This window comes from Coffea arabica, chromosome 4e (genome assembly GCF_036785885.1).
Source record: "Coffea arabica cultivar ET-39 chromosome 4e, Coffea Arabica ET-39 HiFi, whole genome shotgun sequence".
NCBI lineage: Eukaryota > Viridiplantae > Streptophyta > Magnoliopsida > Gentianales > Rubiaceae > Coffea > Coffea arabica.
In genome coordinates, this window is record NC_092317.1 from 113,571 (window position 1) to 130,391 (window position 16,821).

The window sequence follows — 16,821 nt, forward strand, 5'->3', positions numbered from 1 at the left end:
CGGCTATAAGGTTTTTTTAATAATATATACACTATCATCGTTAGATTCGTGACATGTTTATAAAATTATAGTTTAAATTCAAATTTTACATAATTATCATTTATTCATCTAAAACTGGCAGTAGGGATGACAATGGAGACTGTTGTTCGTGGATGGGGGAGTAATGGGACAGGGGATAGGGTAGGGCAGGGACTGGGGAAATTTTTCTCCTCCCGTTTTAAATGAGGCGGGGGGCTGGGGGCGGGAGACGATACCCTCGCTCCGTCTCCCACTTCAATATTTAATATAAATAAATATATTATATTATATAATCTAATAATAATAAATTTAGAATATTTGACAAACAAACATAACCTTTATTTCATATATCTATACAATCCAAATGAGTTTTTTAATTTTCTTGACGTTTTATTTTAACACTTTTCTGGTTTTATTTTTCTTTTTTCACTTTTTCCAGCCCTATATTTTATTTTATTTTTAAATTTAGCTTTGATCTATTAAATAAAGACTTCTATTAAAAAAAATCAAATTATCACCCGCAAATAAAGCGTGATGGGGCGAGGCGAGAATAGAGGTGGGGGACAGGACGGGACGACGAGGGCAATGACAAGAACAAGGGTGGAGAGAGATTTTTAGCAACGGGGCAGGGGATCGGGAGAGATCCTCTACTCCAAACCCGTCATGTTGCTATCCCTAGAGGTGAGCAAATTCGGTTCATACCAAATTCATAACCGAATTCAAATTCAATTCAGTAATTTGAAATCGGGTATTTGGTAATTTGGTACAAATTTAGTACATACCGAATTCACCGAATTCTAATATGGTATAAAATAGGTAATGAAATTATGAATTTGGTAATAACCAATTTCGCATTCAAATTCGGTAATTGAAATAGGGTACCGCATTACCGCATTCGAATACCAAATTGGTATATAAAATTATATAATATATAGATAAATGCTATTTAGTATTAGTATATGCTACTAATATATTATTATATTAGATAGGTAAATGCTATTAATAATAATAAGTATATGGTATTATCATCATATCATGTACTTATAATAATAATAATATATAATAATGTACAATATATTATTTTAGTATTTGTTAATTGTTATATGACTATAATAATACAAATATATAGTAATACATAACAATATAAGTTAACTACTTATTATTTTATACATGAGTAACATGACTAGAATTGGATAATAATTAATACATATATGTATAATACTAAATATTAAACAATAAACATAATTAGTAATTAGAATTTAGATATTGGTAATTTGATACATCATTGATCATACATGTTTGAATTATTGAATATTTGAATGCGTAATCTGTAACTTGCAAGTATTAGTGTGCTCTAAATTTATATTACATATTTAACATAAAAATTCAGATTATCTATTCACTAATCTTAAGGCTTTAAGTATAAATAAGACAACTAAGCAGTGTAAGTGAATGCATGTGAATTGCAAATCAATGTATTAGTGTATTGACTCTCACAATAACATATGTAAGCAAATAAGTTTTATTTTGATTTGAAATAAATTATAAGTTTGTAACTAATATAACTTATCACTAATCATTGTAATTTGTAAGTTTGCAACTAATATTACTTATTATTAATCATTGTAAATTATAAATTCATAAATTATCACTAATTATTGTACAGTCTAAGGTTTATTCTAGCTTAAATTAATCACTTTTTATGTGTTTCTTGAATCATAGACTAAGGATTCTAAGTATAAGTGATCAAATAAATGCCAATTAAATTAAACCACAAAATGATTAGAACATAAGTAATGTGTTAAATTATGAATAAATTTGGGGATCAAATCAGTAATAATTTTTAAAAAATCAATTTTTTTTTAATAATTATCGTTTTCGAATTTGAAATTGGTTGTGGAATGAATTCGGTTATGGCCAATTCGAAATTAAAAACGGTTTAGATTTCTATAGATCGAATAATCGAATTCATTGCACCGAATTACCGCTTTTGCATCGAATGCACACCCTTAGCTATCCTTAATTAACAGTGCTGATAGCCTGATACTTAGGGGAGGAAAAAAAACATTTCCCCTAATTGGCAGTATATTTAAAAAAAAATCTCACATAAAACTTAGGGGGTGAAAAAAAAGGGAAATTTGCCAAATTGGTCCCTAACATTTACCAAAAACACTTTTTTAGTCCTTAACATATAAAATCAGCCAAAATGATCCTTCATATTTAAATTATGAGCCAATTTGGTCCTATTGCTCGTTTTTGCTCATTTCTCCGGCTAAAAATAGCACGCCCCCCTCACGTGGTCATATTTTTAGGGGCAAAATCGGAAAACACATTTCATTACCGGTTGAAGGTAAAAGGATAGGGGACCACCACCAAAATACACATTTCACCTTTGGCCCTCAAATTACAGTTTGAAGAAACCCTAATTGCATCCCCAAATTAACAAGCATAACTTGGAAATGTATTGCCGATGATGACGACGACAAACCTGTAGGGTGTGATTGAGAAAAGATTGAAGGTTTGGCCAGAAAATTGTGAAGAAAATTAAGAGGGCATGTACACACACACACACACACACACAGACACAAACAAGATGCAATGACGATTCAGACCTTTCACAAAAAGCGGTAGTTGGAATCCATCGCCGTTCGGAAAGCATCCCTGTGGATGTAGAAAACCAGCTCTAGTCGCCAGCCCAGCAGAAGGGGGGTTGCAGAATCTGGAACAGGATTGGACATAAATCGTGACGGTGCTTGTTTTGTGAGGTAGGGGGCATGGAGTGGGAGGCAGACCAGAAAGAATTGAAAGAAACCGGAGCGGAGTTGCTGCCGGACGAGCGGGTTGGACTTCGGATACATGGATGGGAGATCGAGTCTTCCAAAGCTTCCATCCTCAAATCCCTCCAGCGCCAAAAGTAACTACCTCTCTCTATCTCTTCTTCCCCTTCCCCCAACCAACAAAAAATCAGATGCCTCACCCTCCCCCCCTCCCCAAGTATTACAACTATTTTGTAAGTATCTGATTGCAGGTTTCCAAAAAGTCACAATGATGGGTTCCTTTCCACAAAGACATCACTCGTTTGGATCAATTTTACTCGTCAAACGTCAGCTTCTTCTTCCCAATTTCTTGCTACTGTATTTTCCCTCTTCAATTTCATGGGTTAGTGAGGTGATTAGATGAAGAAAAGATGGCTTCTTTCGACCGGTAATGAAATGTGTTTTCCGATTTTGCCCCTAAACATATGACCACATGAGGGGGGCGTGCTATTTTTAGCAGGAGAAATGAGCAAAAATGAGCAATATGACCAAATTGGCTCATAATTTAAATGTGAAGGATCATTTTGGTTGATTTTATATGTTAAGGACTAAAAAAGTGTTTTTGGTAAATGTTAGGGACCAATTTGACAAATTTTCCGAAAAAAAAAAACATTTCAAACATTTTGTACCCGGTTACCCGTCTCCGATACCAAACTAATTGGCCGTATGCTGGGTTACCCGACCTCCAAACCCCAGTCCATAGAACCAAACACACCCTGTAATTTCATTCGCCGCAACCCTAGAATTTAAAAACCCCGAGTCCTCTTCCTACCGATCCTCCCGGCGGCAACCTGCTGGGAGAGATTTCCGGAAACATGGCGGCAGAGTCCTTCTTGTCTCGCGTTGTGCGCTTAGGTGGGGAATGGCTCTCGTCGTCCTCCGTTTTCGAGTTGGCCAACGGCCTCGCTCGACTAGCTTTGGACTCCTCCGCCATCTCCAAGCTATCGTCGTCCGCCGGACCCGAGGTCTCGTTTTCCATTCCCGATGATTTAACGATTGAAGAGACCCGAGCCTCCGTCCTCGTCCTTTTGAATAACCTCCTTTGCCTCTCCTCCTCCTCCGCCTTCGCTATCACCCAGCTTTATGATGTCTTCCTCAACCTAGATGAGTCTGGCCCACGCTCCTACAAGTTTCAAGATGGTGGCGTCCCCCAGCAAAACGATGTTGACTACTACTCCCTTGCCGCTCTCGATGGCATCTCCGCTCTTTTGGACCACGGCTCTTCTGCTCTTGGCCCCGTTGCTGATGCTGTCGCTGCCCTCTCCTGTGAGGCCCTCAGGGCCGACCTTTCCTGTTTCAATCTTACTGACTCTGGGGATGGCTCCTTCGCTAAGGATGACGTCGCTGTCGCCTCCGACTTCAAGGTCTTTTTCAATGGTTCCAAATTGGTCGTCAACAGCAAAAACCCTACTTCTGCTACCCCGGCCATCTCCAGGATACCTGCTGTCTATGGCAATTTTAGGGAAGTATGCCGACTTCTGCACTATAGGACACGTGTCCAGTTGAGCTGTGCAGCTTTCAGAGCTGGCAGTGCCGAAGCCATGTCTACCGCTCTGTCATCTCTGGCTCTGGCTCTTTACAATTTAGCTGATACCAGCTCCTCCCGAGCCAAGCTTCTCCTTGATTCGCTTCCCTCTGACGAATTACGCTCCATTTTGGGAGCTCAGAGGTCCTCCAGCAAAATTGATTCCATTAAACAACTCCTCTCTTATTCTCAGGCGGCCCTAATCGACAAGGATTACATTAGGTCTGTGCACCAGATTTATTGCTTGTTGGAGGCTGTCAGGAAGACTGTTTGTTGGGAGGCCACTGTAGCGTTTGTGTCCCTGGAAGGCGGTGGCATAATTGCAGCAGTTACCGAGAGCAAAAATCCACCTCTTAGTGCTCCTACTGGTGCTGATAAGAAAAAGGGTGAAAGGAGAAAAAAAGTTTTGGGGAAAGGATCCTCAGCCTTGATGCAGTTCATCAAGGAAAGCTTGCTAAGTGGGGATGGGGCGGCCAATGAAACCAATTCCATCTCAGCTTCTACTTTATTTGAGAAATGGGCTCAAGATTTTCTCTTTTTTTTGGACCCCCGTAACTCTAGATTTGAGATTTTACTGGAAAAACTGAAAGATATCGTGGCGAGCAATGAAAGTCGAAGGCTCCCCAAGCTCCCCAAGGTATTTATTTAATTATCCCTTCATATTCACCTTCCTTCTGTAGCTTTTTTTTTTTTTTTAATTCCCTAAAAATGTTCCAAATCTCATAGGCAATGTAGGAGCTAGGAATTCTCGTTATACTTGGTTAACAATATGCGTCCTTGTTCAGAACATCTGTAAGCTTGCCAACTTGTGTGAACAATATGGAGAAACTTATCATTCATGCTTAATAAACGACCCAATCCATTCTGAGGCATCTGGGCATTTATATTTTTAATATTTTAATAAGGCCTGACAAATGTTTTTAAGCAACTATTCGTTGGAGGTTATTCCATCTGCATCTTACTCTTTCCTGCTAATTTCTGTGGTTTTGGGTACGGATGATGTGCCAATTATGTGGATATTCTTCCATGCGCTGCTAGACTATTGTCAATGAATTTACCACTTCTCTTCTGGCAGTTGGAATGATTTATAAACTGCTGGGTCTGAGTTATCTTTGTCCTCTGTTTCCCTTTTGTTTTGATATAGGCTAGGATTTCATATTAAGATTGTGTTAAGATCTAATAGTTACATGGCTTTCAAGGTTTTGGTGCCATCTAATATGTTTAGATTGCTCTAGAAATGGTCCTTTTGGTGGATCTTAAACACAATAGTGGCACATAGACATGGTCTCTTGAGATTTTTTTGGTATCGTGCTAATAAACCAGGTACCTAACAGGTAGATCTTAAACTTAAAGAGGGAGTTTGAGGTCTTCTGGTTTTTGCTTTGTGAAATTAGGCAAAGCTGGAAATAATAGAATCCATGTGGTCTTGTTTTAGTCTTAATGTTTTCTTTGGTATGCTGTGGTGGGTACATATCTCATCTTGGAATGCTCCTTTATGACTCCTCTTTTTTTGCAGTGAGGTTCATTATTTGATGTGTTATGGCATACGTATCCTTGTTTCAACTCTTTGATAATGCTGTATGTTATGTTGCATCTGCGCTTTCCTTTCCCTGATAAGACTTTCTCATTCGTTGAATAATAATTTTTTCTTAAAAAAAATAATGAAATATTATGCCTAAGGTTGGAGGTTTTGTAACAGGGAACGAGAGATTTTGCAAAAGAACAGATGACTGTAAGGGAGAAAGCCTTCTCAATTATTGTTGACGTATTTAAGAGGCATGGAGCCACAGCTCTTGATACACCGGCCTTCGAATTGAGAGAGACTCTTATGGGAAAGTATGGCGAAGACTCAAAGTTGATTTATGACCTTGCTGATCAGGTGTGTTATGATTAATTTTCTGTGCTCATTTTGAGGAAAATTTCTTCAGATGATGATTATTGTTTTGTGTGATTCTGCTATTTCATTTTTCTTTTTCCATTGGTTGCATCTTACTAATGGGGTTTGTATGGATAATGTGATTGGCAAAATTTTTGTCTTGCTGATCCAGGTTGGGTTGGTTTTGGGTTGTTTTAGGCTCTCCATTGATCTAAGATGGGTTGGAATGAGTTGTTTTAGGCATGCACAAAAGACTATACTCATAGATATTCCTTACATGTGCCTGTTAGTGATGGAGGGACTTATTTCTTCACCTCAACTCCTACTTTTTTAAGACAAATAAAACTGTAAAGGCTTGAAATATCTTTATGAGGGGTTGAGGTCGATCATGAGCTTCTTCAGAATAGTTTAAGATCTGGATAAAATGGTGTTATTGAGAGTGTAGATAGCTTTTGATTGCAGCCAGGGACAGTGTATGAACAAGTAGGAAAGATGAGAAACTAATGGAGTAATAGGAGAAGAGAAGAAGAAATCTTCAGACCGAACCAAAAGGTAAGAAGAAATTTTTCCGAGGACTTTTATGAATACAAGCTAATACATGTATTGGTAAATCTCTACCAACTAGGTGACCTTTATTGACACATTGATGGCCTAGGTGGTCCTGTAAAGCTGCTACTGTATAGTGGCTGATCCTGGAACTTCCTCCTGTGGTTGACTGTTGAATTTGCAGCCACAACTGATCCCTGACAAGCAGACATAAAATAAGGAAACATGGAATACGAACATGAAATAAGGAAATGAACCACAATCTAGACTCATAAATTACTTCTAAACGAAATTCCCAAACTTAAGTTCCTTTTTCTGTGTCATCTTGATGATGGATTTGCTATCTTGTATCAATACCATTTAAAGGAGTTTCATTATCTAATACAGATATAGCAGTAGTTCTGTTGACTTTCTTTATGGGGAAATGTACATGACATGATGGTTTAGGTCCTTATTGTGATTGTAACTTATATGGAATGATTAATTTCCATTCAGCATGTTTACTGCATGATTGGATTAAAATTGAAACAAAAGCTTGAGTCCAGTTTGACTATGTAAACAATTGACATACATATAACTTCAAACAAAGAACTGTTGTAGTAATTGATATCTGAAAGTTTTCAGTTTGTTCTTTGTTTGATGGTTGGATTTTGCTTGTAGGTGCGGAAGAATTATGATTCTCTTTGTTCTGATTTCAATTAAATTTTAGTCAAAATGAATACGAGTTATATGTTGCTTTAATATAACACAACCATTATTGTGGGTTTCCTTTCTAGTACTAAATATCATGTGTTTCTGCGCAGGGTGGAGAACTTTGCTCGCTCCGTTATGACCTGACTGTCCCATTTGCCAGATATGTGGCTATGAATGGTCTTACATCTTTCAAAAGGTATCAGATAGCAAAGGTGTACAGGAGGGATAATCCATCTAAGGGAAGATTTCGTGAATTTTATCAATGCGATTTTGATATTGCTGGTCAATTTGAAAAAATGGGGCCAGATTTTGAGGTCATCAAGATACTGACTGAATTGCTAAATGAGCTTGATATTGGGGATTATGAGGTAATTTATTGAGAAATTTAATCAAGTGTGTTATTGGGCATTATGAGGTTGACATTGTTTTTGTTCCCCGCCCTGCTCATTAGTCTTTTGTTACCTTAAATCCCAGCAGAATATTGCAGTTTCCTAAAGTGCTTTTATTTTTATTTTTTTTAAAGATATCATGTGGCTGGTAAATTTTTTTGATGCATCTAACTTTTTCTAGGTGAAATTGAATCATCGAAAGTTACTAGATGGTATGATGGCCATATGTGGGGTGCCACAGGAAAAATTTAGAACTATTTGTTCTAGCATCGACAAACTAGACAAACAATCTTTTGAGCAGATAAAGAGAGAAATGGTATGGCCCTGCATCTACTGTTTACTTGTGGTGTTTATGTTCTGTTATACTACTTTATCCACTCTTACTAGTAACTGTAATTTTAGTTCAAATTTAAGTCAGCTAATTTTCCAATTATTTTTCAGAGTAGACAGCCCTCTAGTTGTCCTTGTCCTGAAACATTTTTTTCTAATTAATTAGTTTTCTAATCTGATTAGTTATTTGCCTTTTAAGTCGGTTTTTTAAAGCATCAAGGACCTTTAATTTTCAGCGTATGTAATCCTGACTATAAGGACTTGATTTGGGACATCTGTGAAACGGTGAACTCAAAAGCTGTGAATGGTAAATGTCAGGTTTCTGACTTTAAAGTGACTTTGATTTGAGACACCCATGAAACGGTGAACTCAAAAGCTGTAATGAGTGATCATAGCTGTGATATATGACTATGTTTACGTTTGTCATGTCTTATAAATGTCCATGTTTCTGGAACACTCAGATATTTGAAGCCTTGAAATACTAGTCCAGAGCTTTTTATTGTGTTTGACAGTAGTAAAAGATGGACTGCTGTTTGAAGTGCAGTTAGTTCTCCTGCATGTACCTAAGCATCAATTTCCCTCCCCCCAGCCCTCACCCCCCCCCCCCCCCGACTTTTTGTTGGCTGCCATCTTCCACTTGTGCTATAGTTGTAGAACTACTATATTTGGTGTAGGGTTGTTCGTTTACCTATAATTCTGTATGATCATCAAATGGCCTTTAATTTTCAGTCTAGGAAAATGTTGGGTTTCTAGACTTTAAAGTGACTTGATTTGAGACATCCATGAAATGGTGAACTCAAAATCTGTAATAGAATGATTGCAGCTGTTTCTTGAAAGTAAAAAAGGACAGAAATATGTTTGATTAATGTTCTAAACTTTTGTCATTGATCAGAACCTTGGTGATTTATGGGATTCAGATGGGGGCAATTCAAAACTGCAAACCATTCTTATAACGAAGAGATACTAAAAATGCTGGTCTGTTATGTGAAGGAAGCTTCAGCGTCTATCGCTCTTTTTTTTGTGTTGATTTTTCCTTTTTAAAATGGACAATTGTGTTATTGACTTTTTCCATTTTCTGAAAAATTGGCCTTCGAAGTTTTTATTGTTTTGAGTGTGATGATTCAGGTGAATGAGAAGGGTTTAACTGAAGAGGTTGCAGATGCAATTGGCACATTTGTTAAAGAACGGGGACCCCCCATGGAACTGTTATGTAAGTTGAAACGCAAGGGCAGTGAGTTCTTGGAGAACATTGAATCCCACCTTGCATTGAACGAATTGGAGATCTTATTCAAAGCTTTAGGAAAAGCTAAATGCGACAGCAAAGTGGTTTTTGACTTGAGTCTTGCAAGAGGCCTTGATTACTATACTGGAGTCATATTTGAAGCTGTTTTTAAAGGGTCTACACAGGTAGATTTTTATTTTAAAAGATCTTGAACTGTATTTCACAGATATCTGTTTTTTATATTTTTATGTTGGTTATGACTTTCCTTAAAATGTCCATTATTTGTCAATTGTTACTACTTCCATTTTATCAGTGTTGTTTTGCTTATGTATTTTATCTCCTGTAAAATTGAATAATTGAAAGGAAATAATTTAATATAATTACTTTTAGCTCTTGTATGCATGTTGGTCAAAATTATTACACATTTTCTTGTCAATTTTGAGACATGACCCTTCATATAAAAATCCTGTCAAATGCTTTCATGCTTAAAACACCTCATGTAGCTGGCAAAAGGTTGTATTCTTATCTTGCCCTAAATGATCATTGCTCTTCAAGCACTTGTCGTGTTCTTTATTGTTTGCAAAAAAAAAAAAATTCAGTTCTGCATTTCCTCCTCCAGTTGTATGTAGTGTTGGATTTTGTTCTATATGATTACAATTTGTTTAGCGTCCTGCTCCATAGCAGCAATGCTCAGCATGAACCTGTTTGACAGGCCAGGTAGTGTGTTTTGTCAACTCTCTCTAGAGTTATTGCCTTCCAAGTGGCTTAAATTTGATCACAAGATAGTAGAGGGTACAGGTGTTAAAGGACATAATTCTCCCCACCTAGGGTTGGCTTCATTTCAAGTTTGCAAGGCAGTGTGTAGTTGATTGCTATTTATAAGTAATTTCACCCTCAAAAATAAAATTTGCAGGTTGGTTCAATTGCTGCTGGGGGACGTTATGACAACCTTGTAGGAATGTTTGGCACAAAGCAGGTCCCTGCAGTTGGCATCAGTCTAGGAATAGAGCGAGTATTTGTGATAATGGAACAGCTTCAGAAAGATAGAAACGAGGTAAGTAGAATTTAGTGTAGTAGCCTGTTTATTAATTATTTGAAGACAATTGTTGAATTGAAGTGCTTGCTCTGCAGTCTCTTTCCTAGTAGAAGTTCTGAAAATATATGTTTCTCAACGGTCACAATCCTTTCTTCTACCCATTATTATGTTCTGCAGTAGTTTTTTGCCAAAAGTAAGTGTGTGGTGAAATAATCTAGTGGCTACGATCGTGCAAGAACAAGTCCACGTAATTCTGAAGTTGAATATTGAGGTCAAAGCTGTCATCACTGATTTTCTTCTAATATTATCCTTGCAGACGATGCGGGCTACTGAAACTGAAGTCCTAGTGAGCATTTTGGGCGATGACCTGTCTTTGGGTGCTGAACTGGCAAGCGAACTTTGGGATGCCAAAGTAAAAGCTGAGTACATGTTGGATAAAAGACTGATGAAACACATCGGACGTGCCAGAGATTCGAGGATCCCTTGGATGCTAATTGTTGGAGAAAATGAACTTAGTCAAGGTGTAGTTAAATTAAAAGATGTCGTGGCCACTAAGGACTATGATATACCTCGAAGTAGGCTTGTGGAGGAGGTCTGCATGCGGCTAAATAAATAAATTGTAAAATTGCAGATTCTGATTAATTGGGAAGCAAATGCTAGGTTTTGTTACATTGGGTTGATGATTGTGAAGCAAATGCTGATTATTGAGAAGGAAGGGATCCGTTTTTTTTTTCCTTGGATCTTTCGGGCCTATTGAGTTTGTGGTGGTGATTGCTTACATTGCTCGGCGGTTCATTCTTTTACGGCTGAAAATCGGCATGTGTAGCTTTTGTATTCAAAGAGAGACAGAGAAATAAAGCCAGCCTTGTTCAGTTTGCAAGTTGCCTTTAAATTCACCATTAGTTGTCTCATTGTGTGTGTGTGTGTGTGAAACTTGTGTTTTCTTCAAACTGTGAAGCATGAGAAGAGATGTTTAATTGTGAAGAAGAGTGGCAGTAATACGAAATTACGCAGACTCTGAAGATGATAGGAGCAGTGACAATTGAAAGGCTCCTCCGCAGTAAGTTGAAATTCCAGGCTAGCTGACCCGACCGAAAGTAGGGTTGGTTTTCAATGAGCCCAAGTCAGTCAACTAGATATTGAACTTTTGAGTTTATAGGCTGAGACCAATCAAGGTTAAGGCACATCCTATCTATTTACACGCTTTACTTTTTATGACTAATTTATACATTTTTCAAGTTATTTTTTTTGTATAGAAATAATTGCATTTTGAAAAACAAAAAAATTTTTTTTTTTTTTTTTGTTGGCTAGTAGGATAGGGGTGAGATTTAATAAGCAGCGGCGACAAGACAAGAAAGAAGGATTTGAACAAAAAATTTCTAAATTTCAGCATCTCAGCAGAAATTCTTAATGATGAGTAAGGTTATTTTTCACCATGAAATATCTAGACATTTTATTGGCTTGATTACACGTCAAATTTTCATTGAAATACTCCGATCACTTTCATTCAGAAAACAACATCATGTAATTGCAAAGAAGTTGGAATGGAAAACGACTCTGAGGCATCAAGTCAAATCAGACGGGTGTGAAAGGTAATAAGCTCTGTGTTTTGGTTAGTCAATTAGGATTTTAAGCTCAATTTCGAATCTATCACTTGATTCAGTAGATAATATACTTTTTTTTTTTTTTTGGTCTTTCTGAGTTTCAAAATTAAAGGCTTGCCTAAAATATCTCGGACGTGCATTCAGGAAATATTGGGAAGGTGGAGAATGGGAGGGACTTGTTTTGCTAGCAACCTGGCATTGAACCCATTCATACGGGCAACAAACAGATGGGCTGGGGAGAACCCAGAAAAATTCAGAACCTCCTCCTGAGTGAGAGAATTCACAGCCTCCTACGAACCGGGACCCAATTCAGCCACCCCAAATGCTCTATTTTTATTTTTTAGTTTTACACTAGGAGTATTCTTTTTTTTTTTTTTTCTTTTTTTGAGGGAGGGACACTAGGAGTATTCTATTCTAGGCAAAAACACTCTTTTAACTTTCTAGCCATCCTCAGCCCTTTGCAAACTTCTCTCTCTTTCTCCACTTTCTCCTCTTCTCCACACCCAAAAATTAAGGGAAAACACAAAAAGAAAAAAAAAAAAAAACAGGGAGAGAGAGAGAGAGAGAGAGAGCAAAGACGAGGGAAAAGAAAAATATATTATTGTTTTACGAAAAAAAAAAAGAAAAGAAAGAGGAGAAGGTAGAATTAGTTAAGTAGGAATAAGAGACAGAGGAGAGAGAGCCATTCATATATATGCTCTGATCATCAAAAGGCATCCCAGGAAGGCGATTCCTCCCTCTGCAGCCGCCTACTGTTGGCAATCATATCGGCACAAAATACTATAAGATATCATTGTAGGATCATTACTTATTTCGTCGTGGATTGTCAACTTTAAAGAATGCTGATGGGCGCCTGTAGAGGCCCACCAGCACCAGCCCCCCGTCATGGTACCAAACTTAATGTTGGCACCACCGGTGTCATTGCATTGATGCTGTTGATCTTCTCATCATCATCATCATCATCATCATCATCATGGGTGCTATTGGCGTCCGGTGCTCCTCCTGTAGACACCACCACCACCACCACGACGCAAGCCCTGCTGAGATTCAAAAGCTCATTGGCTTACGTCAACGTTTTTGACACCTGGCATCCCTCCGTCGCTCCTTCCCCGTGTGCAGGGAACTACGCAACGTGGCGGGGCGTGCTCTGCTCTAACGGCGTCGTTTGGGGTCTGCAGCTCGAAAACCTCAGGCTGACGGGACAGATCGACGTGGATGCGCTGGTTCCCTTGCGTTCCTTACGCACCATCAGTTTGATGAACAACAGCTTTGAGGGTCCGATGCCCGAATGGAAGAAACTCGGCGCCCTCAAGTCGCTCTTCTTGTCCAACAACCATTTCTCTGGACAGATCCCCCCGGATGCTTTCAATGGCATGGCTTCTTTGAAGAAAGTTTATCTGGCAAATAACAGGTTTACGGGCAATATTCCCGCGACGCTGGCCACCCCTAGGCTTTTAGAACTGAGGCTGGAGAACAACCAATTTACAGGGCCCATTCCAGATCTCAAGCCAGGCATCAAGGCGCTTAACGTGTCTAACAACCAACTCCAGGGTCCGATACCATCTAGTCTAGCCAAAATGGATCCAAGCTCCTTCGCAGGTACGTACTATCTATTCTGTTCTATCCATGTTGCTGTGTGTGTACACATGCATTTCCTAGAGCCCACTGGTGCAAATTTTGCAGTTGTATCTATATGCGAAAATTAAGACGGAAATATTGGATTTAATTGTGCAGGAAACAAGGGTGTGTGCGGACCACCTCTAGCGATATCATGCAATTCTCCCTCTCCTCTCCCCGACCGGAAACCTTCTCCAACTTCGGCACCATCTGCAGATAGCGCCGATCCTGCCCCTCCTCAGGTAACCGGCGAGAAAGCTTCGTCGGTTTCCAGAACCGTTATTGTTGCCCTGGCCATTTTGGTGGCCTTGGTTGGTATTGCGGTGCTTCTCGCCATATATAGACGTAGTAAGAAAGAGACGCCGAGGCTTGGGAAAGCGGTAACATCGCCGTCATCATCAGAAAAACATAGCAAAAGTAATGGTAGTAATGGCGGCAGTAAGGGCATGACGCAGGCGGGAGTGCCGGAACCCTATAATAAACAGACTGCTGCGGCGGCAGGCGCTGCTGATAATCAGATGGCCAGCGTTGGCGGTAATGCCGTCACTTCGAGAAAGGCAAAGGCCGAAGCAAGCAAGCTGTCATTTGTGAGAGAGGACCGGCAAAAATTCGATTTGCAGGACCTGCTGAGAGCGTCCGCGGAAGTTTTAGGGAGCGGCAACTTCGGATCTTCATACAAGGCTGTACTTATGGATGGGCAAGCGGTTGTTGTGAAACGATTTAAGCAAATGAGCAACGTCGGGAAAGAAGATTTTCACGAGCACATGAGAAGGCTGGGGAGACTCGTCCACCCTAATTTGTTGCCCCTTGTGGCATATTACTACAGAAAAGAGGAGAAGCTGTTGGTGTTTGATTACATGCAAAATGGCAACTTGGCCAGTCATCTTCACGGTACGTGCGGATCAATAGTACTCATCCATTAATTTTTTGGTAATTGCTAGCTAACTACTTGTAATGCATGTTAAATAATACACTGTAGTACTCCATTATATTATGGATTTTTTTTCCGCGTTGGTCATCATCAGGTAACCATTCTGCGGAGCAGCCAGCTCTCGACTGGCCAACTCGGTTGAAAATTGTGAAAGGAGTCGCAAGAGGATTGGCTTATCTTCACCATGAGCTTCCTAGCGTGAGCTTAGCTCATGGTCACCTGAAGTCTTCCAACGTGGTGTTGGATAAGACCTTCCAGCCCCTCTTGATGGACTACGCTCTAGTGCCGGTGGTTAACCCTGAGCAAGTTCAACACCTACTAGTGGCCTACAAATCTCCAGAATACGTACAACACGGCCGCACCACCAGGAAAACGGACGTTTGGAATCTTGGAGTTCTGATTTTAGAGATCCTCACCAGCAACTTTCCCGCAAACTACATCGCTCAAGGCACGGGAGTATCATCCTCCTCCTATTCTTATAAATCATCCGAAGTAGCGGGATGGATAAATTCTATAAAGGCAGCCGAAGATCATCAGCAGGAAGCTGGTCATCAAGCCTACTTCGACAGAGAAATGGGTGACACCGACAACAGTGCAGGAGAGATGTGGAAGCTTTTAAGGATCGGAGTTGGTTGTTGCGAAGAGGACGCGGAAACCAGGTGGGATTTGAAGGAGGCTGTTGAAAAGATTGAAGATGTTAAGGAGAGGGATGGGATGGAATTTGATGGATGAATTGAGGCTGGTACCAAAATGGTATCTGCTCTTGCGAGACGTACTTTTGACTTAATATTCCTCGACTAATAAACAAAATTCCAAACACGATAGTACTCCATATATTTTTTTTTTTCTAGCTAGGGAATTAAAAATTCAGCTCGTTGCAATTGATTTGTTTTGGCTCTCTTTTCTAGGTTTTTCATCTTTTTCTTTGGTACATACTACTACATAGCATCAGTACGTTGTTGACTTGATTAGAATTGGTCTTTCACAATTGCGGCTTCTTTGAATTTCTTTTTTTTTTTTTTTTTTGGTTTCCCCTCACTTCCAGATTCTTGGTAATTATTCATTCGTACATTGGACGTACTCTGGACTGATCCATCAGTTTAATGAATCTCCGCATTCATATCCTATGTTTTGCAACTTATGAAAACTTAATTACCATCATCAGTTTCAGTTTCACTCTTCCCTCAAAAGTTTGCAGGTATGAAATCAAAAGCCTCAAAATTCAATTCTACCCATTTAACTATCTGTACTATTAGCTAGGTATTTAATAATACTCCTCTTAATTAGTTATCATTTGTATCCCTGCATGTGTCTATTAATTACGGAATTACTACGTACTATTCCTCAAATCATTTCCAAAATTCCTTCGCTTCTTCGTCTTAAGGAAGTCAAAATCGTTAAAGAATCTCTTAATAACATGGATCGTGAGGGAAACTATAATAGTAGTAGTATAACATTTTGCTCTTTATAATTAAGCTGGTTGAATATTAAACAAAACAATTTTTTTTTGTTCGTTTAATTAGGAATAATAAAATCGGATTGAGAATGAAAAGAAACTCAAATTTTCAAAACTTAAATTTCTCCTAGCCATAAAGTTATAAGGACCATGCGTGAACACAGAAAATTTTACATTTGTATGGTTGTAGAAAAAATAGCAATTTGTACATTTGAATAGTAGAGTGATTTTTGCTTAACAGTTTGTTAAACCATTTGTTTTTAGTTTTATATGCAAAAAGATTTTGTAAATGACAATTTTCAGCACGTGCTAGAACTAGAGCAATTGTTAAAGTCCCAAAAATAATAAATTAATGTTGCAATAAATGTGTTCTTGGCGGGTTAGTTTGATTTGGCCTTATTTGTTGATTTGAGGTAAGATTTTGCACGTTATTTAGATAGGTCTATTTTCTTTCACCTTAGCCGTTGTCTTCAAACAGAGTTACCGTATCACTCTTTAACTCTCAAATATGTGCTATACATTTTATATACTTCTTTTGCTATTTCTCATCATTATGCTTATTTAGCTTTATTTATTCATTTATTCTAATTAATTTAATCTTTCTCATCATTTAAAGGGTAATTAAATACCTAAATGTAATGGATAGGTTATATTGTAAATTTCATTTGTAAGAATTGTAATTAGGGCATTCTTTCTGATGAAATGTAATAGATAGGTTAGATAGATTTATTTTTATCTTTTCCACTTTAGGATTATAGTTAG

At 38.4% G+C, this 16,821-nt stretch overlaps 2 protein-coding genes across 2 annotated transcripts; both read left to right on the top strand.

Annotated features, from left to right (window-relative positions):
* Window positions 1-3,481: 3,481 nt before the first annotated feature.
* LOC113742253 (histidine--tRNA ligase, cytoplasmic) lies at window positions 3,482-11,323 on the top strand. Its single transcript, XM_027270050.2, has 7 exons — window positions 3,482-4,996; window positions 6,059-6,238; window positions 7,585-7,842; window positions 8,045-8,179; window positions 9,319-9,600; window positions 10,329-10,469; window positions 10,768-11,323. Exons 1-7 carry the CDS (start codon window positions 3,650-3,652, stop codon window positions 11,065-11,067), a joined length of 2,643 nt encoding a protein of 880 aa, XP_027125851.1. The 5' UTR covers window positions 3,482-3,649; the 3' UTR covers window positions 11,068-11,323.
* Window positions 11,324-12,753: 1,430 nt separating this feature from the next.
* LOC113740774 (pollen receptor-like kinase 1) lies at window positions 12,754-15,505 on the top strand. The gene is made up of 3 exons (XM_027268299.2): window positions 12,754-13,654; window positions 13,790-14,563; window positions 14,698-15,505. The coding sequence occupies exons 1-3, from the start codon at window positions 12,895-12,897 to the stop codon at window positions 15,333-15,335; spliced, it is 2,172 nt and encodes a 723-aa protein (XP_027124100.1). The 5' UTR covers window positions 12,754-12,894; the 3' UTR covers window positions 15,336-15,505.
* Window positions 15,506-16,821: the final 1,316 nt, after the last annotated feature.

What these genes read in the sequence shown, in the direction of transcription:
- LOC113742253 (XM_027270050.2), top strand. Translation starts at nt 3,650, where the DNA reads ATGGCGGCAGAGTCCTTCTTGTCTCGCGTTGTGCGCTTAGGTGGGGAA. An exon ending in GGCTCCCCAAGCTCCCCAAG is followed by an intron (nt 4,997 to 6,058) that starts GTATTTATTTAA and finishes GTTTTGTAACAG; the next exon opens with GGAACGAGAGATTTTGCAAA. An exon ending in TTTTTAAAGGGTCTACACAG is followed by an intron (nt 9,601 to 10,328) that starts GTAGATTTTTAT and finishes TAAAATTTGCAG; the next exon opens with GTTGGTTCAATTGCTGCTGG.
- LOC113740774 (XM_027268299.2), top strand. Translation starts at nt 12,895, where the DNA reads ATGCTGATGGGCGCCTGTAGAGGCCCACCAGCACCAGCCCCCCGTCAT. An exon ending in GGATCCAAGCTCCTTCGCAG is followed by an intron (nt 13,655 to 13,789) that starts GTACGTACTATC and finishes TTAATTGTGCAG; the next exon opens with GAAACAAGGGTGTGTGCGGA. An exon ending in CTTGGCCAGTCATCTTCACG is followed by an intron (nt 14,564 to 14,697) that starts GTACGTGCGGAT and finishes GGTCATCATCAG; the next exon opens with GTAACCATTCTGCGGAGCAG.